This window comes from Bufo gargarizans, chromosome 8, assembly GCF_014858855.1.
Source record: "Bufo gargarizans isolate SCDJY-AF-19 chromosome 8, ASM1485885v1, whole genome shotgun sequence".
NCBI lineage: Eukaryota > Metazoa > Chordata > Amphibia > Anura > Bufonidae > Bufo > Bufo gargarizans.
The window spans coordinates 11,317,982-11,341,322 of NC_058087.1; the positions used below are offsets into that span (position 1 = coordinate 11,317,982).

General features: G+C 45.0%; 1 protein-coding gene across 1 annotated transcript in view; it reads right to left on the reverse strand.

Annotated features, from left to right (window-relative positions):
• Window positions 1-5,517: 5,517 nt before the first annotated feature.
• NOSTRIN (nitric oxide synthase trafficking) overlaps window positions 5,518-23,341 on the reverse strand; it is a 68,652-nt gene continuing 50,828 nt past the window's right edge. The window contains exons 14-16 of the mRNA XM_044304276.1: window positions 21,638-21,872; window positions 18,958-19,032; window positions 5,518-6,008 (exon numbers count right to left, since the gene is read on the reverse strand). Of these exons, the coding sequence (XP_044160211.1) occupies window positions 5,893-6,008; window positions 18,958-19,032; window positions 21,638-21,872 (426 nt within the window). The 3' untranslated portion in view covers window positions 5,518-5,892. The remainder of the gene's footprint in view (window positions 6,009-18,957; window positions 19,033-21,637; window positions 21,873-23,341) is intronic.

A 23,341-nucleotide genomic window follows, 5' to 3' on the forward strand; every position in this document is an offset into this window, starting at 1 on the left:
GGGGCATATGTTCCATAAAGACAGGTCATTTCAAAAGTCCTCTCTCCACAGGCCCTAAAATTGTTAGCAAATAAAATTGAACTAAACCAGGGCTTAGGTTACTTCACTCTGGAGAAAAAAAAACAACAACATTTAATCCATATGCAAATGAGAAGTCAAGTGCACCGAGGGTCTGAGCCATTCTGTGCAACCTTTCTAATCCTGCTTTCTCTGCCATCCCCTCCTTGACAGTTATAGGTGAGATATCTATGCAGGACCCTACACGTATCAGTAAAGAGGCTGGAAGAGGAGGCAGGAGGACCAAGGGTGCAAAGAGTGGTTCTGGCCCACCCTCAGTGCACTTAACTACTCATTTGCATATGGAATAAAGGACATTTATCCAGATCTGATTACTAAGTGAAAGGTATCAATGACTTCAACTGAGCTAGCTCCACAAGGCGTTGTACGATACCTATTTTAAGGCCTCATGCACACGACCGTTTGTCGGGGCCGCATCCGAGCCGCAGTTTTTGCGGCTCGGGTGCAGACCCATTCACTTCAATGGGGCCGCAAAAGATGAGGACAGCACTCCGTGTGCTGTCCGCATCCGTTGCTCCGTTCCGTGGCCCCGCAAAAAAAATATAGCATGTCTTATTCTTGTCCATTTTGCGGACAAGAATAGGCATGTCCACACTGGGCCGCCTGTTCCGTTCTGCAAATTGTGGAAGGCACACGGGCGGCTTCCATTCTTTTGCGGAGCCGCTGTTTGCAGACAGCAAAAAACGGCACGGTCGTGTGCATGTAGCCTAACAGTGAATTTCCTGGTGACAGATTTCCTTTAGTCAGCAGCGATAAGGGCCTCCTTTAAATATTTGCAATTAAGTCAATACCTACAGGTCCTTCTAAAAAAATTAGCATATTGTGATAAAGTTCATTATTTTCTGTAATGTACTGATAAACATTAGACTTTCATATATTTTAGATTCATTACACACCAACTGAAGTAGTTCAAGCCTTTTATTGTTTTAATATTGATGATTTTGGCATACAGCTCATAAAAACCCAAATTCTCAAAAAAATTTGCATATCATGAAAAGGTTCTCTAAACCAGCTATTAACCTAATCATCTGAATCAACTAATTAACTCTAAACACCTGCAAAAAGATTCCTGAGGCTTTTAAAAACTCCCAGCCTGGTTCATTACTCAAAACCGCAATCATGGGTAAGACTGCCGACCTGACTGCTGTCCAGAAGGCCATCATTGACACCCTCAAGCAAGAGGGTAAGACACAGAAAGAAATTTCTGAACGAATAGGCTGTTCCCAGAGTGCTGTATCAAGGCACCTCAGTGGGAAGTCTGTGGGAAGGAAAAAGTGTGGCAGAAAACGCTGCACAACGAGAAGAGGTGACCGGACCCTGAGGAAGATTGTGGAGAAGGACTGATTCCAGACCTTGGGGGACCTGCGGAAGCAGTGGACTGAGTCTGGAGTAGAAACATCCAGAGCCACCGTGTACAGGCGTGTGCAGGAAATGGGCTACAGGTGCCGCATTCCCCAGGTCAAGCCACTTTTGAACCAGAAACAGCGGCAGAAGCGCCTGACCTGGGCTACAGAGAAGCAGCACTGGACTGTTGCTCAGTGTTCCAAAGTACTTTTTTTGGATGAAAGCAAATTTTGCATGTCATTCGGAAATCAAGGTGCCAGAGTCTGGAGGAAGACTGGGGAGAGGCAAATGCCAAAATGCCTGAAGTCCAGTGTCAAGTACCCACAGTCAGTGATGGTCTGGGGTGCCATGTCAGCTGCTGGTGTTGGTCTACTGTGTTTTATCAAGGGCAGGGTCAATGCAGCTAGCTATCAGGAGATTTTGGAGCACTTCATGCTTCCATATGCTGAAAAGCTTTATGGAGATGAAGATGTCATTTTTCAGCACGACCTGGCACCTGCTCACAGTGCCAAAACCACTGGTAAATGATTTACTGACCATGGTATTACTGTGCTCAATTGGCCTGCCAACTCTCCTGACCTGAACCCCATAGAGAATCTGTGGGATATTGGGAAGAGAAAGTTGAGAGACGCAAGACCCAACACTCTGGATGAGCTTAAGGCCGCTATCGAAGCATCCTGGGCCTCCATAACACCTCAGCAGTGCCACAGGCTGATTGCCTCCATGCCACGCCGCATTGAAGCAGTCATTTCTGCAAAAGGATTCCTGACCAAGTATTGAGTGCATAACTGAACATAATTATTTGAAGGTTGACTTTTTTTGTATTAAAAACACTTTTCTTTTATTAGTCGGATGAATTATGCAAATTTTTTTAGATAGGAAATGTAGGTTTTCATGAGCTGTATGCCAAAATCATCAATATTAAAACAATAAAAGGCTTGAACTACTTCAGTTGGTGTGTATTGAATCGAAAATATATGAAAGTCTAATGTTTATCAGTACATTACAGAAAATAATGAACTTTATCACAATATGCTAATTTTTTTAGAAGGACCTGTAAGCTCTGCTCACGAGGAGCAGCTTTTTAGTTAGTATACAACAAAATTTTGATTATTACATGCTCATGGCTATTTACACCAAAAATGCAATAAGCCGTTCTGTTCAATTTCATTATCTTCCCTGCATTTATATAAAAGAACATTTTACATACGGTTACAAAGAGTTGCATGTAAACATTTGATGTCTAGATGGAAAATTATATATACAGTACTTGAAAGCTGCCAGGCAGATCAGGGAATTATAACACATGAGGTACAATCCATTCTTCTGAGAGTCTGGAAATGACTTAAATATTACATCAAGTCCATCCATTACTGCCTGCTGTAAAAGTTCTGCATATGGCTCATTCAGACATACAAGATGGTCAGGCTCAGATCTCATCATCTTTTTATACGAAAATTGAAAGGAAACAGATGGCAAAGTGATGCCAGTTTCAGAGGGAATCATTCGTGTTTTTCTTTTCACCGGCATTTTCATGGATTGTCTTAAACAATCTGGTCTTCCTGATGTCTTGCATTCCCATCAGGTGGGCTGTATGGTCATTGTCTTTAAAGAAGATGTGCTACATGTGATTAGAAAAAAAGCTGCTTTCTGGCAGGAAAAGAGCTAATCTTCTAAATAAGACTGAGCTGCAATTCCAGACACTGACCATAGTCAGGAGTGGGTTCTGTTTCTTGGAAAAAAAGAGCAGCCATGTTTTTTCTTAGAGCACCTTTAATATCTACTGTAGTCAGAGGTTACAATAGACACCACTGATGGGTCCATTGGTAAGCATCCGGCAGGAGAAGGCAAAAAAGTAATGGCTCCCTCATACATTTAGACAAAAAATCCTGACATCCATTAAATCTAATAAATAAAATATGTTTCCATGCTTGAAGGCCCTTTTACACATGCCTATAATTGGCCAAACAAGCATTGCTAACAACAGTCATTCCTGGTCATTGGCCCATATGAAATGGATAAATGCCTGTGTATAATTTCGGCAAAATTAAAGGTGCCTTCTTGTTTTATGTAATAAAGCTTAAAGGCTATAAAAAAAACTTTAAAGGGCAATTTATTTATGATTGCTTTTTACTCATTTTAGGCTAAAAATAATCTTTTCATTGGTCTTCACTAAAAATGTTCAACAGTTTGTGTTCTTCAGGGTTAAAAGGATTTTCGGAGATTTTAAAGGGTTTCTACCACTTCGGTTTCACATATTTAGCTGTCAGACACTAGCGATCCGCTAGTGTCTGCTCTGCCCAACCATCCTAATATAATTGCTTTTGGGGCAGCCGTTTTGCTAAAAAAAGAACTTTTATTAATATGCTAATGAGCCTCTAGGTGCTATGGGGGCGTCATTAGCACCTAGAGGCTCCGTCTACCTTCAGAAACTGCCGCCGCCCAGCGCGTCCCTCCAGCCCGCCCATCTCCTCCTGAATGCGATCCTCCTTGTGAGCGTATGCATTCTGCGCATGCGCAGTGAATGTCTGACCGCTTCCTTGCTCAGACATCTCCACTGCGCCTGCGCGATGACGCCATAGTGCTCCGAGGAACAGGCGCAGTGGAGATGTCTGAGCAGGGAAGCGGTCAGACATTCACTGCGCATGCGCAGAATACATACGCTCACAAGGAGGATCGCATTCAGGAGGAGATGGGCGGGCTGGAGGGACGCGCTGGGCGGCGGCAGTTTCTGAAGGTAGACGGAGTCTCTAGGTGCTAATGACGCCCCCATAGCACCTAGAGGCTCATTAGCATATTAATAAAAGTTCTTTTTTTCGCAAAACGGCTGCCCCAAAAGCAATTATATTAGGATGGTTGGGCAGAGCAGACACTAGCGGATCGCTAGTGTCTGACAGCTAAATATGTGAAACCGAAGTGGTAGAAACCCTTTAATACTGATGTCCTATCTTCGGGATAGATCATTAGTATCTGATCGGTGGGGGTTTGTTTTGTGAGCTCTGCCGCCTTCTCACAACTTACCAAGCACAGTGCCTTACATTGTTAAGGGATTGTGGTTAGTATGGAGCTCACTTGAATGGGGCTGAGCTGCTCCTAGGCCACGTGACACATGAACGTGACGTCACTAGCCTAAGAAAAACAGAGAGAAGGCCACAGGAGCGTCCCTGCCTTCTCGAACAGCTGATCGGCACGGGTCCCAGATGTTGGACCCCCCACTGATCATATACTGATCTATAAACGTACCTATATTAAAATCTCAAAAAACCCTTTTAAGTTTCAGTCTATCTGCAAAGCATATTGCCTTCAGTTTCACACTGACCCATCAGGTTCCTGCTCTGATAGCTCGCTGTGTAGCCCTTTTCTATGAACTCCTAACAGCTCATAATAACTTATTTAAGCCATATGATTATCAGTTTGATAAGAGTTTACAGTAGCTACGATGAATGTTTGTGAGCTGTCCACAGCCCCAAATTATAATAGAAGAGAAACAAAACTGTCCCATTTACAGTTTTTCCGTGGCGGAAAGGTGTTTCACTCTCAAAGTATTGCAAGAAAATTTAGACTAAAACCTTCAGAATCACAGGTGCATATCCATGAAGCAAACATAATTACAAAAAACAAAATGGCTGCACACCATTATATATGCAAACAATAGAGCTAAGAAATGGGGGTCATTCTATATAAAAGTGGTACAATACCGACACGACACGTATGTGCGCTAAGAGCTTCCTTTACTCATTTATAGTCGGTATTGTACCACTTTTATCTAGAATGACCCCCATTTCTTAGCTCTATTGTTTGCATATATAATGGTGTGCAGCCATTTTGTTTTTTGTAATTGTGTTTGCTTCATGGATATGCACCTGTGATCCTGAAGGTTTTAGTCTAAATTTTCTTGCAATATATTGGGGGTGGCGCCCCTTTTAGACTGGACACGCCCATCTACCTGTAGCTGGTTCCTACACAGCCCTGAATATTGGAGGCTTAAGTAAGTCCAAAGTGAGGCAGTATCTTTAGTGATAGGGACCCATCTGCGGAAGCCACCTTGACGCCTGGTAGGTGGGCCCGACATGTATGTGCGCTAAGAGCTTCCATTACTCATTTATAGTCGATATTGTACCACTTTTATCTAGAATGAACCCCATTTCTTAGATCTATTGTTTGCATATATAATGGTGTGCAGCCATTTTGTTTTTTGTAGTCACTCTCAAAGTACAGTTATTTCTTGTGCATGTTATTGGGACAACTGCTGCATAGGAACTGCACCGATAGCCATGGGGAAGACGGCCCTTGGAAGAAAAACTGTGGGAACCTGGTAATTATACTTTGGGTAGGTAACTTGAAACATCCTTTATAGCTTTCTTCTGCTCCACTTGAAGGAAATACTGTACATCATTTAGTGCTCTAGTTATGGAGCAACAAAAACAGATCTTTTAGATAAATGTATTTTTCTGATTTCATGGTCTGGGTCTATGTAGAAGAATTTATTTCTTCAACATATGTAGAGGGGAAATAACCTTTCTTCCCATTAACGGTACCGTACCACCACCCATCATCAGCTTTACGGTGGACAATGACACAATCACCTGGGGGAATAAAATGTATATTATTATTACAGTACAGTACATTATTATATAAAATAGTGTTACATTGAAAAAACACCAATTGTTTAATCTATCTACCATATCTATCTATCTATCTATCTATCTATCTATCTATCTATCTATCTATCTATCTATCTATCTACCATATCTATCTATCTATCTATCTATCTATCTATCTATCTATCCATAATCTATCTATTATCTACCTACATTATCTATGTTTATAATTGTCAAGATCATCAGCATAGTATAATCGCCCATATTTACAATTGTGGCTGCAAATGAATTCTGGCACAATTTGGCGGATCTTATATTACATATGATACATCTTGTCCATTGAGGGAATGTGGCTTAACATGTAGTAACTAAGCCAACCAATAGGTGGTATAAGTTATAACAAAGTATCCAGCTTTGTTCTAAATGTATTATCAAGCCTGAGCTGCTATGATAAATTTGGCGCATATTTTGATGGTAAACCTTCCATGTATGCTAGCCAAGTTAAGATGGCATTTCACTTGTACTAATGCTCTGCTGTGCCAGCGTTTGCTGCTGTGTGTAGCTATTCATTGGTGCCATTGCACCGTGTATCCTGGTCCCTGTTACATGTGGTGTGAATTACGCCAATGTACTCCTCCTCAGATCTGTATTGCGAGGGTTAATCATTGCTGTGTGTGTGTCTGCATCTGTTCGACTAATGAGTTCATTATTAAGTGTGCTACAAAGTCCTGAGTTCTGTGTCAGTTTGGGATGAGCGAACTTCAAGTTTTGAAGTTCGAGTTCGGGTATATAGTAAATTGCGTGATGGATTCCGTTACCACGGACCATAACGCTATTCAATGACAGAGGCATTCCATTATGCATTCTGCCATAATAGAAGTCTATGGCCTGCATAACGGATCCGTCCGGTAGTATGAACTGTGCCCTATTGCGACAGTGTGACCATCTTGCTACCTTCTTCCGTGATGTCTTGATTAGAGTTGAGCGAACACCTGGATGTTCGGGTTCGAGAAGTTCGGCCGAACATCCCGGAAATGTTCGGGTTCGGGATCCGAACCCGATCCGAACTTCGTCCCGAACCCGAACCCCATTGAAGTCAATGGGGACCCGAACTTTTCGGCACTAAAAAGGCTGTAAAACAGCCCAGGAAAGAGCTAGAGGGCTGCAAAAGGCAGCAACATGTAGGTAAATCCCCTGCAAACAAATGTGGATAGGGAAATGAATTAAAATAAAAATTAAATAAATAAAAATTAACCAAAATCAATTGGAGAGAGGTTCCATAGCAGAGAATCTGGCTTCCCGTCACCCACCACTGGAACAGTCCATTCTCAGATATTTAGGCCCCGGCACCCAGGCAGAGGAGAGAGGTCCCGTAACAGAGAATCTGTCTTCATGTCAGCAGAGAATTAGTCTGCATGTCATAGCAGAGAATGAGGCTTCACGTCAGCCACCACTGCAACAGTCCATTGGCATATATTTAGGCCCAGCACCCAGGCAGAGGAGGGAGGTCCCGTAACAGAGAATCTGTCTTCATGTCAGCAGAGAATTAGTCTGCATGTCATAGCAGAGAATGAGGCTTCACGTCAGCCACCACTGCAACAGTCCATTGGCATATATTTAGGCCCAGCACACACACAGGCAGAGGAGAGAGGTCCTGTAACAGAGAATCTGGCTTCATGTCAGCAGAGAATCAGTCTGCATGTCATAGCAGAGAATGAGGCTTCACGTCAGCCACCACTGCAACAGTCCATTGGCATATATTTAGGCCCAGCACACACACAGGCAGAGGAGAAAGGTCCCGTAACAGAGAATCTGGCTTCATGTCAGCAGAGAATCAGTCTGCATGTCATAGCAGAGAATGAGGCTTCACGTCAGCCACCACTGCAACAGTCCATTGGCATATATTTAGGCCCAGCACACACACAGGCAGAGGAGAGAGGTCCCGTAACAGAGAATCTGTCTTCATGTCAGCAGAGAATTAGTCTGCATGTCATAGCAGAGAATGAGGCTTCACGTCAGCCACCACTGCAACAGTCCATTGGCATATATTTAGGCCCAGCACACACACAGGCAGAGGAGAGAGGTCCCGTAACAGAGAATCTGGCTTCATGTCAGCAGAGAATCAGTCTGCATGTCATAGCAGAGAATGAGGCTTCACGTCAGCCACCACTGCAACAGTCCATTGGCATATATTTAGGCCCAGCACACACACAGGCAGAGGAGAGAGGTCCCGTAACAGAGAATCTGGCTTCATGTCAGCAGAGAATCAGTCTGCATGTCATAGCAGAGAATGAGGCTTCACGTCAGCCACCACTGCAACAGTCCATTGGCATATATTTAGGCCCAGCACACACACAGGCAGAGGAGAGAGGTCCCGTAACAGAGAATCTGTCTTCATGTCAGCAGAGAATCAGTCTGCATGTCATAGCAGAGAATGAGGCTTCACGTCAGCCACCACTGCAACAGTCCATTGGCATATATTTAGGCCCAGCACCCAGGCAGAGGAGGGAGGTCCCGTAACAGAGAATCTGTCTTCATGTCAGCAGAGAATTAGTCTGCATGTCATAGCAGAGAATGAGGCTTCACGTCAGCCACCACTGCAACAGTCCATTGGCATATATTTAGGCCCAGCACCCAGGCAGAGGAGGGAGGTCCCGTAACAGAGAATCTGTCTTCATGTCAGCAGAGAATTAGTCTGCATGTCATAGCAGAGAATGAGGCTTCACGTCAGCCACCACTGCAACAGTCCATTGGCATATATTTAGGCCCAGCACACACACAGGCAGAGGAGAGAGGTCCCGTAACAGACAATCTGGCTTCATGTCAGCAGAGAATCAGTCTGCATGTCATAGCAGAGAATGAGGCTTCACGTCACCCACCACTGCAACAGTCCATTGGCATATATTTAGGCCTAGCACACAGGCAGAGCAGAGAGGTCCCGTAACAGACGATCTGGCTTCATGTCAGCAGAGAATCAGTCTGCATGTCATAGCAGAGAATGAGGCTTCACGTCAGCCACCACTGCAACAGTCCATTGGCATATATTTAGGCCTAGCACACAGGCAGAGGAGAGAGGTCCCGTAACAGACAATCTGGCTTCATGTCAGCAGAGAATCAGTCTGCATGTCATAGCAGAGAATGAGGCTTCACGTCACCCACCACTGCAACAGTCCATTGGCATATATTTAGGCCTAGCACACAGGCAGAGCAGAGAGGTCCCGTAACAGACAATCTGGCTTCATGACAGCAGAGAATCAGTCTGCATGTCATAGCAGAGAATGAGGCTTCACGTCACCCACCACTGCAACAGTCCATTGGCATATATTTAGGCCTAGCACACAGGCAGAGCAGAGAGGTCCCGTAACAGACGATCTGGCTTCATGTCAGCAGAGAATCAGTCTGCATGTCATAGCAGAGAATGAGGCTTCACGTCACCCACCACTGCAACAGTCCATTGGCATATATTTAGGCCTAGCACACAGGCAGAGCAGAGAGGTCCCGTAACAGACAATCTGGCTTCATGTCAGCAGAGAATTAGTCTGCATGTCATAGCAGAGAATCAGGCTTCACGTCAGCCACCACTGCAACAGTCCATTGGCATATATTTAGGCCTAGCACACAGGCAGAGGAGAGAGGTCCCGTAACAGACAATCTGGCTTCATGTCAGCAGAGAATCAGTCTGCATGTCATAGCAGAGAATGAGGCTTCACGTCACCCACCACTGCAACAGTCCATTGGCATATATTTAGGCCTAGCACACAGGCAGAGCAGAGAGGTCCCGTAACAGACAATCTGGCTTCATGACAGCAGAGAATCAGTCTGCATGTCATAGCAGAGAATGAGGCTTCACGTCACCCACCACTGCAACAGTCCATTGGCATATATTTAGGCCTAGCACACAGGCAGAGCAGAGAGGTCCCGTAACAGACGATCTGGCTTCATGTCAGCAGAGAATCAGTCTGCATGTCATAGCAGAGAATGAGGCTTCACGTCAGCCACCACTGCAACAGTCCATTGGCATATATTTAGGCCTAGCACACAGGCAGAGGAGAGAGGTCCCGTAACAGACAATCTGGCTTCATGTCAGCAGAGAATCAGTCTGCATGTCATAGCAGAGAATGAGGCTTCACGTCACCCACCACTGCAACAGTCCATTGGCATATATTTAGGCCTAGCACACAGGCAGAGCAGAGAGGTCCCGTAACAGACAATCTGGCTTCATGACAGCAGAGAATCAGTCTGCATGTCATAGCAGAGAATGAGGCTTCACGTCACCCACCACTGCAACAGTCCATTGGCATATATTTAGGCCTAGCACACAGGCAGAGCAGAGAGGTCCCGTAACAGACGATCTGGCTTCATGTCAGCAGAGAATCAGTCTGCATGTCATAGCAGAGAATGAGGCTTCACGTCACCCACCACTGCAACAGTCCATTGGCATATATTTAGGCCTAGCACACAGGCAGAGCAGAGAGGTCCCGTAACAGACGATCTGGCTTCATGTCAGCAGAGAATCAGTCTGCATGTCATAGCAGAGAATCAGGCTTCACGTCAGCCACCACTGCAACAGTCCATTGTCATAAATTTAGGCCCAGCACCCAGGCAGAGGAGAGAGGTCCCGTAACAGACAATCTGGCTTCATGTCAGCAGAGAATTAGTCTGCATGTCATAGCAGAGAATCAGGCTTCATGTCAGCCACCACTGCAACAGTCCATTGGCATATATTTAGGCCTAGCACACAGGCAGAGGAGAGGTTCATTCAACTTTGGGTAGCATCGCAATATAATGGTAAAATGAAAATAAAAATAGGATTGAATGAGGAAGTGCCCTGGAGTCCAATAATATATGGTTATGGGGAGGTAGTTAATGTCTAATCTGGACAAGGGACGGACAGGTCCTGTGGGATCCATGCCTGGTTCATTTTTATGAACGTCAGCTTGTCCACATTGGCTGTAGACAGGCGGCTGCGTTTGTCTGTAATGACGCCCCCTGCCGTGCTGAATACACGTTCAGACAAAACGCTGGCTGCCGGGCAGGCCAGCACCTCCAAGGCATAAAAGGCTAGCTCTGGCCACGTGGACAATTTAGAGACCCAGAAGTTGAATGGGGCCGAACCATCAGTCAGTACGTGGAGGGGTGTGCACACGTACTGTTCCACCATGTTAGTGAAATGTTGCCTCCTGCTAACACGTTGCGTATCAGGTGGTGGTGCAGTTAGCTGTGGCGTGTTGACAAAAGTTTTCCACATCTCTGCCATGCTAACCCTGCCCTCAGAGGAGCTGGCCGTGACACAGCTGCCTTGGCGACCTCTTGCTCCTCCTCTGCCTTGGCCTTGGGCTTCCACTTGTTCCCCTGTGACATTTGGGAATGCTCTCAGTAGCGCGTCTACCAACGTGCGCTTGTACTCGCGCATCTTCCTATCACGCTCCAGTGCAGGAAGTAAGGTGGGCACATTGTCTTTGTAGCGTGGATCCAGCAGGGTGGCAACCCAGTAGTCCGCACAGGTTAAAATGTGGGCAACTCTGCTGTCGTTGCGCAGGCACTGCAGCATGTAGTCGCTCATGTGTGCCAGGCTGCCCAGGGGTAAGGACAAGCTGTCCTCTGTGGGAGGCGTATCGTCATCGTCCTGCCTTTCCCCCCAGCCACGCACCAGTGATGGACCCGAGCTGCGTTGGGTGCCACCCCGCTGTGACCATGCTTCATCCTCATCCTCCTCCACCTCCTCCTCATCCTCGTCCTCCTCGTCCTCCAGTAGTGGGCCCTGGCTGGCCACATTTGTACCTGGCCTCTGCTGTTGCCAAAAACCTCCCTCTGAGTCACTTCGAAGAGACTGGCCTGAAAGTGCTAAAAATGACCCCTCTTCCTCCTCCTCCTCCTCCTCCTGGGCCACCTCCTCTTCCATCATCGCCCTAAGTGTTTTCTCAAGGAGACATAGAAGTGGTATTGTAACGCTGATAACGGTGTCATCGCCACTGGCCATGTTGGTGGAGTACTCGAAACAGCGCAACAGGGCACACAGGTCTCGCATGGAGGCCCAGTCATTGGTGGTGAAGTGGTGCTGTTCTGTAGTGCGACTGACCCGTGCGTGCTGCAGCTGAAACTCCACTATGGCCTGCTGCTGCTCGCACAGTCTGTCCAGCATGTGCAAGGTGGAGTTCCACCTGGTGGGCACGTCGCATATGAGCGGGAAGGCCGAAGTTACGCTGTAGCGCAGACAGGCGAGCAGCAGCAGGATGTGAACGCCGGAAGCGCGAACAGACGGCCCGCACTTTATGCAGCAGCTCTGACATGTCGGGGTAGTTGTGAATGAACTTCTGCACCACCAAATTCAGCACATGCGCCAAGCAAGGGATGTGCGTCAAATTGGCTAGTCCCAGAGCTGCAACGAGATTTCGCCCATTATCACACACCACCAGGCCGGGCTTGAGGCTCACCGGCAGCAACCACTCGTCGGTCTGTTGTTCAATACCCCGCCACAACTCCTGTGCGGTGTGGGGCCTGTCCCCCAAACATATGAGTTTCAGAATGGCCTGCTGACGTTTACCCCGGGCTGTGCTGAAGTTGGTGGTGAAGGTGTGTGGCTGACTGGATGAGCAGGTGGAAGAAGAGGAGGAGGAAGCCGAGAAGGAGGAGGTGGCAACAGGAGGCAAAGAATGTTGCCCTGCGATCCTTGGCGGCGGAAGGACGTGCGCCAAACAGCTCTCCGCCTGGGGCCCAGCTGCCACTACATTTACCCAGTGTGCAGTTAGGGAGATATAGCGTCCCTGGCCGTGCTTACTGGTCCACGTATCTGTGGTTAGGTGGACCTTGCTACAGATGGCGTTGCGCAGTGCACACTTGATTTTATCGGATACTTGGTTGTGCAGGGAAGGCACGGCTCTCTTGGAGAAGTAGTGCCGGCTGGGAACAACATACTGTGGGACAGCAAGCGACATGAGCTGTTTGAAGCTGTCTGTGTCCACCAGCCTAAATGACAGCATTTCATAGGCCAGTAGTTTAGAAATGCTGGCATTCAGGGCCAGGGATCGAGGGTGGCTAGGTGGGAATTTACGCTTTCTATCAAATGTTTGTGAGATGGAGAGCTGAACGCTGGCGTGTGACATGGTTGAGACGCTTGGTGACGGAGGTGGTGGTGGTGGTGTTGGTGGTACATCCCCTGTTTGCTGGGCGGCAGGTGCCAACGTTCCTCCAGAGGCGGAGGAAGAGGCCGAGGCGGCAGCAGCAGAATAGGCCGAGGCGGCAGCAGCAGAAGAGGTAGCAGGGGGAGCCTGAGTGACTTCCTTGGTTTTAAGGTGTTTACTCCACTGCAGTTCATGCTTTGCATGCAGGTGCCTGGTCATGCAGGTTGTGCTCAGGTTCAGAACGTTAATGCCTCGCTTCAGGCTCTGATGGCACAGCGTGCAAACCACTCGGGTCTTGTCGTCAGCACATTGTTTGAAGAAGTGCCATGCCAGGGAACTCCTTGAAGCTGCCTTTGGGGTGCTCGGTCCCAGATGGCTGCGGTCAGTAGCAGGCGGAGTCTCTTGGCGGCGGGTGTTCTGCTTTTGCCCACTGCTCCCTCTTTTGCTACGCTGTTGGCTCGGTCTCACCACTGCCTCTTCCTCCGAACTGTGAAAGTCAGTGGCACGACCTTCATTCCATGTGGGGTCTAGGACCTCATCGTCCCCTGCATCGTCTTCCACCCAGTCTTGATCCCTGACCTCCTGTTCAGTCTGCACACTGCAGAAAGACGCAGCAGTTGGCACCTGTGTTTCGTCATCATCAGAGACATGCTGAGGTGGTATTCCCATGTCCTCATCATCAGGAAACATAAGTGGTTGTGCGTCAGTGCATTCTATGTCTTTCACCGCTGGGGAAGGGCTAGGTGGATGCCCTTGGGAAACCCTGCCAGCGGAGTCTTCAAACAGCATAAGAGACTGCTGCATAACTTGAGGCTGAGACAGTTTCCCTGGTATGCATGGGGGTGATGTGACAGACTGATGGGGTTGGTTTTCAGGCGCCATCTGTGCGCTTTCTGCAGAAGACTGGGTGGGAGATAATGTGAACGTGCTGGATCCACTGTCGGCCACCCAATTGACTAATGCCTGTACCTGCTCAGGCCTTACCATCCTTAGAACGGCATTGGGCCCCACCATATATCGCTGTAAATTCTGGCGGCTACTGGGACCTGAGGTAGTTGGTACACTAGGACGTGTGGATGTGGCAGAACGGCCACGTCCTCTCCCAGCACCAGAGGGTCCACTAACACCACCACGACCATGTCCACGTCCGCGTCCCTTACTAGATGTTTTTCTCATTGTTATGGTTCACCACAACAACAAATATATTATTTGGCCCAATGTATTGTATTCAAATTCAGCGGGATATAAATTTGAGGCCTAGTATTTAGGCGCTGGGTGACCGGTATGGATTTAGTGACAGAATTAGACTTGGAAATGCACAGAAGCGTGTGTGTGTGAAGTTATTCTGAATGACCCAATGTGCACCTTGAATATTATATACCCTTTTAGGGATAGATTTCAAATAGCTCTGATATAGCAGAAACCACTAAATTATGAAATTGCTAAATTGGGAATTGTATTTCAACCCAGAACAAAAAATGTGCTTTGACGGACACTAAATAACTTTCCCAGCCACAACAGGACAGCGTTAACGAGAGATTTAGCAGGATATAAATTTGAGGCCTAGTATTTAGGCGCTGGGTGACCGGTATGGATTTAGTGACAGAATTAGACTTGGAAATGCACAGAAGCGTGTGTGTGTGAAGTTATTCTGAATGACCCAATGTGCACCTTGAATATTATATACCCTTTTAGGGATAGATTTCAAATAGCTCTGATATAGCAGAAACCACTAAATTATGAAATTGCTAAATTGGGAATTGTATTTCAACCCAGAACAAAAAATGTGCTTTGACGGACACTAAATAACTTTCCCAGCCACAACAGGACAGCGTTAACGAGAGATTTAGCAGGATATAAATTTGAGGCCTAGTATTTAGGCGCTGGGTGACCGGTATGGATTTAGTGACAGAATTAGACTTGGAAATGCACAGAAGCGTGTGTGTGTGAAGTTATTCTGAATGACCCAATGTGCACCTTGAATATTATATACCCTTTTAGGGATAGATTTCAAATAGCTCTGATATAGCAGAAACCACTAAATTATGAAATTGCTAAATTGGGAATTGTATTTCAACCCAGAACAAAAAATGTGCTTTGACGGACACTAAATAACTTTCCCAGCCACAACAGGACAGCGTTAACGAGAGATTTAGCAGGATATAAATTTGAGGCCTAGTATTTAGGCGCTGGGTGACAGGTATGGGTTTAGTGACAGAATTAGACTTAGAAATACACAGTAGCGGGTGTGTGTGAAGTTATTCTGAATGACCCAATGTGCACCTTGAATATTATATACCCTTTTAGGGATAGATTTCAAATAGCTCTGATATAGCAGAAACCACTAAATTATGAAATTGCTAAATTGGGAATTGTATTTCAACCCAGAACAAAAAATGTGCTTTGACGGACACTAAATAACTTTCCCAGCCACAACAGGACAGCGTTAACGAGAGATTTAGCAGGATATAAATTTGAGGCCTAGTATTTAGGCGCTGGGTGACAGGTATGGGTTTAGTGACAGAATTAGACTTAGAAATACACAGTAGCGGGTGTGTGTGAAGTTATTCTGAATGACCCAATGTGCACCTTGAATATTATATACCCTTTTAGGGATAGATTTCAAATAGCTCTGATATAGCAGAAACCACTAAATTATGAAATTGCTAAATTGGGAATTGTATTTCAACCCAGAACAAAAAATGTGCTTTGACGGACACTAAATAACTTTCCCAGCCACAACAGGACAGCGTTAACGAGAGATTTAGCAGGATATAAATTTGAGGCCTAGTATTTAGGCGCTGGGTGACAGGTATGGGTTTAGTGACAGAATTAGACTTGGAAATACACAGTAGCGGGTGTGTGTGAAGTTATTCTGAATGACCCAATGTGCACCTTGAATATTATATACCCTTTTAGGGATAGATTTCAAATAGCTCTGATATAGCAGAAACCACTAAATTATGAAATTGCTAAATTGGGAATTGTATTTCAACCCAGAACAAGAAATGTGCTTGAACGGACACTAAATAACTCGCCCAGCTACAGCACTAAGGACAGATTTAGCTGGATATAAATTTGAGGCCTAGTATTTAGGCGCTGAGTGACAGGTATGGGTTTAGTGACAGAATTAGACTTGGAAATGCACAGTAGCGGGTGTGTGAAGTTATTCTGAATGTCCCTATGTGCACCTTCAATATGATCTACCCTTTTAGGGATAGATTTCAAATAGCTCTGATATAGCAGAAACCACTAAATTATGAAATTGCTAAATTGGGAATTGTATTTCAACCCAGAACAAGAAATGTGCTTGAACGGACACTAAATAACTCGCCCAGCTACAGCACTAAGGACAGATTTAGCTGGATATAAATTTGAGGCCTAGTATTTAGGCGCTGGGTGACAGGTATGGGTTTAGTGACAGAATTAGACTTGGAAATGCACAGTAGCGGGTGTGTGAAGTTATTCTGAATGTCCCTATGTGCACCTTCAATATGATCTACCCTTTTAGGGATAGATTTCAAATAGCTCTGATATAGCAGAAACCACTAAATTATGAAATTGCTAAATTGGGAATTGTATTTCAACCCAGAACAAGAAATGTGCTTGAACGGACACTAAATAACTCGCCCAGCTACAGCACTAACGACAGATTTAGCTGGATATGAATTTGAGGCCTAGTATTTAGGCGCTGGGTGACAGGTATGGGTTTAGTGACAGAATTAGACTTGGAAATGCACAGTAGCGGGTGTGTGAAGTTATTCTGAATGACCCTATGTGCACCTTGAATATTATATACCCTTTTAGGGATAGATTTCAAATAGCTCTGATACAGCAGAAACCACTAAATTTTTAAATTGCTAAATTGGGAATTGTATTTCAACCCAGAACAAAAAATGTGCTTTGACGGACACTAAATAACTTTCCCAGCCACAACAGGACAGCGGTAACGAGAGATTTAGCGGGATATAAATTTGAGGCCTAGTATTAAGGCGCTGGGTGACCGGTATGGATTTAGTGACAGAATTAGACTGGGATATGGCCAAAAAATAACCACACTATTGCTGGTTAAATGCACTTGGTGATGGGCGCAGCTTGCCCCTGATGTAGTATATGGCCAAAAAATGAACAGACTATTGCTGGTTAAATGCACTTGGTGTCACAACTTGACCAACCACACTACTGAGGGTTAAATGCACTTGGTGACGGGCGCAGCTTGCCCCTGATGTAGTATATGGCCAAAAAATGAACAGACTATTGCTGGTTAAATGCACTTGGTGACGGGCGCAGCTTGCCCCTGATTTAGTATATGGCCAAAAAATGAACAGACTATTGCTGGTTAAATGCACTTGGTGTGATAGCTTGACCAACCACACTACTGAGGGTTAAATGCACTTGGTGACGGGCGCAGCTTGCCCCTGATGTAGTATATGGCCAAAAAATAAACAGACTATTGCTGGTTAAATGCACTTGGTGTGACAGCTTCACCCTGATGTAGGCTTTAGCCAAAAAACAAACGCACCATTGAGGGTTAAATGCACACTTGGTGACAGGCGCAGCTTGCCCCTGATGTAGTATATGGCCAAAAAATAAACAGACTATTGCTGGTTAAATGCACTTGGTGTGACAGCTTCACCCTGATGTAGGCTTTAGCCAAAAAACAACCACACCATTGAGGGTTAAATGCACTTGGTCGCAGCTTGTGCTGGCGCACCACAAGACACAAAATGGCCGCCGATCACCCCAGAAAAATGTGACTGACAAACGGTCTGGGCAGCCTAAAAACAGTGAGCAATTGAGGATCAGCAGCTCAATGATCCACAGCTGCAGATCGATCAGTTAATCAAGTCCTTTGGAGGAGTTAATCTGCCTAATCTCGCCCTACTGTCGCAGCCGCAACCTCTCCCTACGCTAATCAGAGCAGAGTGACGGGCGGCGCTATGTGACTCCAGCTTAAATAGAGGCTGGGTCACATGGTGCTCTGGCCAATCACAGCCATGCCAATAGTAGGCATGGCTGTGATGGCCTCTTGGGGCAAGTAGTATGACGCTTGTTGATTGGCTGCTTTGCAGCCTTTCAAAAAGCGCCAAGAAAGCGTCACAAAAGCGCGAAGAAAGCGACGAACACCGAACCCGAACCCGGACTTTTACGAAAATGTCCGGGTTCGGGTCCGTGTCACGGACACCCCAAAATTCGGTACGAACCCGAACTATACAGTTCGAGTTCGCTCATCCCTAGTCTTGATCACTGTCGTCCACTATCCGCTACATTTGAACAGTGTAGTTGTTCCTGTAGTCCATTCCATTAGTCTGTGTTCTAGTTCCTGAAGTCTATATGTCTAGCTCTTGTTGTCCATCCTAATGGGTTTCTGATCTGTTTGTCTGCCAGTGCTCCATGCATTGTGTCATGCCAGTATCTCTGGTGTTTTCACCAGTTTTTCATTACACTTGTACCCAGGAGGTAGCAATCTAGTCGCAAACACACAGTGAAGTCTGAATCTCTGTATTTTGGTAAAAAGTGAAAACTGGGGAGGTGCCAGAATAATGCCCTTAGGGTTTGGCCCCACATCACACCGGTTAATTGGCACAGTGGATCCACAAATATTGTCCGCACGCATGTCCTTAACAGCCATGAACTGATATAAGGAAGAAAAATGTGTCTAAAATGACCAGGGCACCATCTTTATAACTGTGGGGCAATTTGTGCTATTTTTGTCAATTTATATGTATCCCACAGCACTACTAATGAATCTTCTCACTCTTTTTTGCATCTGATTGTTTTATCCATTATAAATATAAACTTACTATACTAACCTTTTTCCAAGTCAAGTTCATCTTTTCTCTGTGATGTATAAGGGTACAGGGCACGCCATTCACCAATGTTTTGTTCTTTCCCCAAAAAGAAACAAAAAATGAAGGCCTAATAAAGCATGGACAGTGTAAAAAATACTGAAATCAGCAAGACATCTACACCTCCCTCACTTCAAGTGATTTCAAGGTTATGAAAAAAAGGAACATTTCTTCTATATATAGTAAAATCTCCATGTGCAATATCAGGATGTAAAAAAAGTTAAAAGTCAGATAAATTTTAAAAGGAAACTCTGGTTAAGAAAAAATATTATATATATACAGTACAGACCAAAAGTTTGGACACACCTTCTCATTCGAAGAGTTTTCTTAATTTTGGACTCTGGCCTCCACAGTCACCGGACCTGAACCCAATCAAGATGGTTTGGGGTGAGCTGGACCGCAGAGTGAAGGCAAAAGGGCCAACAAGTGCTAAGCATCTCTGGGAATTCCTTCAAGACTGTTGGAAGACCATTTCAGGTGACTACCTCTTGAAGCTCATCAAGAGAATGCCAAGAGTGTGCAAAGCAGTAATCAAAGCAAAAGGTGGCTACTTTGAAGAACCTAGAATATGACATATTTTCAGTTGTTTCACACTTTTTTGTTATGTATATAATTCCACATGTGTTAATTCATAGTTTTGTGAATCTACAATTTTCATAGTCATGAAAATAAAGAAAACTCTTTGAATGAGAAGGTGTGTCCAAACTTTTGGTCTGTACTGTATATATCAACACTTTAGTAAATAATATTTTTTCATGTTGTTTGCTAAATACAGTAGAGGTCCATAGCTCCTTAGTAGGCCATCCAAATAAAAATCCTGGAAAACTCCTTTAAAGGTTTTTCCCACAAACAAGACATATATCATATCCTCAATATAAGGGAAAAGTGTCTGAACACAAGAACGGGGGTCATGGAATTTGCTATGTGAGTGGAGCTGGCGTGTGCGACCTTTGCTCCATTCACTTCTATAGGACTGTCCAGTACAATGTTTGGCATCAGGGGTCGAGTGGAGGGGGAACGCATGGGAACGGCGTTCCTGCACTTTTTTCATGGCAGGAACGCCGTTCCCTTTCAGCCTCAAGCCAGGAGAACGCGACTGAATCAGATTCACAGGAGGAGACGGAGAGCACTGTGCAGGGCAGGCTAAGGGAGGAGGGGCGGCTTCAGTTGAGAGGAAGCTGTCTGTGCGGTGCCGCTGCCTGCGACTCCTTCACTAATGACATCATCTCCTTCACTACGAGATCATTTAGAATGTCTTTTAGAAAAGTTTGTCCTGGGATTCGAACTCACGACCTCTACACATCAGAGGAAGGCAATTACCCTCACAGCCATGAAAGCTGTCTAGGTAGTTGCTTAAAAAAAAAAAATATAAGACTTCTACTTATACCTAGTGTACTGATACCTAGTGTACAACCATACACATGACAGCTGCCCACTGTGTATGGATGTAGCAGAGCTGGGTGTGTTGGGGCAGCTGTCATGTGTATGGTTGTACACTAGGTATCAGTACACTAGGTATAAGTAGAAGTCTTATTTTTTTTTTTTTAAGCAACTACCTCAACAGCTTTTATGGCTGTGAGGGTAAATGCCTTGCCTGTAATGTGTAGAGGTCATGAGTTCAAATCCCAGGACAAACTTTTCTAAAAGTGTTTTTTTTTTTTTTCTGATACTTCTACTGATACCTAGTGTACTGATACCTAGTGTACAACCATACACATGACAGCTTCCCCAACACACCCAGCTCTGCTACATCCATACACAGTGGGCAAAGTTACCTACAGTAGAAGTCTTATATTTATTTATTTTTTTTAAGTAAAGAGCTAGACAGCTTTCATAGCTGTGAGGGTATATGCCTTTCTTCTGCTGTGTAGAGGTCATGAGATCGAATCCCAGGACAAACTTTTCTAAAAGTGTTTTTTTTTTTTTTTTAAGTCCGCAGCGACACAAATTACAGCATGCTAGATTTTCTGTGCTTTTTTATTTTTTGGAGGGGGGGGGGGGGGGTTGCAGTGGATCTTGGGTGAGTTCCCACACTTTTTTTCCCAGGACTTGACCCCTGTTTGGCATATTGTGAAGCAGTCCCATAGAAATAAATAGAGTGGTAGTCACATATGTACACCACTGCTCCACTGACATCGTAGCTCTTAGAGGTCAGACCCTCAGCAAATAGAAACATCACTTATCCTTTGGATAGGAGAAAAGTGCTGTCAGTGGGAAAACCCATTTAAAAAGAAATTCCAGACATATGTAATGTGTGTAATACTGGGTAATTTGTAAAGACAGGACATAGATTGCCAAGTTTTATCAACAGATTGCAATGGATTGGACATCTATGCAAACCTCCTATGTTATAGACCAATTTTTTTAAATTTGTTGATGCATTTTCTTTCACTTTCTTTCTTTCAAGTCAAAATATATTGGCCCCTCTAGAAGACCCTTTTTACACATGAATTTTGGATGGATGTGTGAAAGAGGCTTCGCCCTATATTGATGTCTAAAATTGTCATCTCTGCCAAAATCCAATAGAAAGTGAAAACCGGAGAAGCACTGACTATCCTAATCACAAATAAAAGCCCACTGTCAGGAAATCCTAAATATATTGGTCACATCAAAAATATATGGTAAGATAGAAATATCTTTTTACCTGTATTTTGACCATCACCGACTTGTTCCTTTGTTGAGCTGCGGGAATTCCTAGAAAATCGTTTGGTTAAACTTCGTGGCGGTTTGCTCGGGTGATCAATGTTGTCAGGGTCTATATATTCATTAGGTGGTTGACTTGACCCATAGCTTCTGGTAGACATCCTGATACTCTGAGAGCGTCTTAGTTTTATAGTATTTATTGACCGAGATATCTGCACGGAGCAGAGTTGGCAGCCCTGTGAATGAGGAACACATGAACACAGGACGCACTGAAGTCTGGCACGGTTCCAAAATAATCTTTTGCTCCCTGGGTGGATTTAGGTTGTGATTTATTTCATTATAGGGGTATACCAGTAACATGGCTATGGGAGTATATACAGGTAGAGGAAAGAGGACCAGAAGAGTCTTTATATACATTTGTATAGACTAGTTGACAATTATAGTTGTCTTCATGCTTAACTCCAAAATGGCTAGTGATACTGTAAGTTGGAATTTCCTGTCCCTAATTATGAGAACAACTTCTGCACGTGTTCTGTGTGGACGGAAGGAGAACCTTCAGAATCTGCTCCCTCAGAATCTGCTCCCAGTCTACCTCTATACTCAATTTGATAAAGTCTGAGACTTCACTGACAGTTTTGTACTCTGATGAGGGTCTAGACGTATTTCTGGGGTGTAATAATATTACAGGTTATAGTTATTAGATTTCTGGAGAAGGGTCATTGATCCAGTGAATTATTCTGCCGATTAGAGTCCAGAACGAATCTTCTCCCTAAAATGGGGAAATTGGCTTCTACCTTGTGGAATTTTTTGCCTTCCACTGGATCAACCTGCAGGATAACAGGCTGAACTGGATGGACAGTTGCCTTTTTTCAGCCTTACAAACTATGTTACAATGTGACACTGGATATTCAAATAAACCTAACGGCATTGTTATCCCTTTGATTGCCATCCCTCATTCTGGTTATAAATGTACCACTGTTGATCTATGACAGTGGAGACTCAGGGGAACATGTGCCACCTCCCACATACGGCCATAGCGTGTGCAGCTTCTAGTTGCAGACTTAAAGGGATTCTGTCACCTCGTTTTTGGTTATAGAGCTGCGGACATGCACGGCTAGATCGCCGCTAGCATGTCCGCAATATACCTGTCCTATAGGGCTGTGTGCTTTTATTTTGTTTAAAAAATGATTTTAGAGATATGTAAATGAGCCTTGTATGGTGCCCAAGGGGCTGTACTAACCTTCTTGGTGCCCAGCCACGTCCCCCTGTGAAGGAGACCAGCACCGCCTATGTCCTCCTAATCTCCTCCTTTCTTCACAATTAGATTGCCGTAATCTCGCGCATGCGCGCCGTTAAGGAACTGCGCATGCGCAAGCTCGCGCATCCCGAGATTACGGCAATCTAACTGTGAAGAAAGGAGGAGATTCGGAGGACGCAGGCGGTGCTGGGCTCCTTCACAGGGGGGCATGGCTGGGCACCAGGAAGGTTCGTATACCCCCTTGGGCACCTTAGAAGGCTCATTTACATATCTATAAAATATTTTTTTAAACAAAATAAAAGGACACAGCCCTATAGGACAGGTATATTGCGGACAGGCTAGCGACGAGCTAGCTGTGCATGTCTGCATCTCTATAACCTAAAATGAGGTAACAGAATCCCTTTAATCAGAGTAAATCAGTAATAAAACTGTAAAAAAACTAAAAAT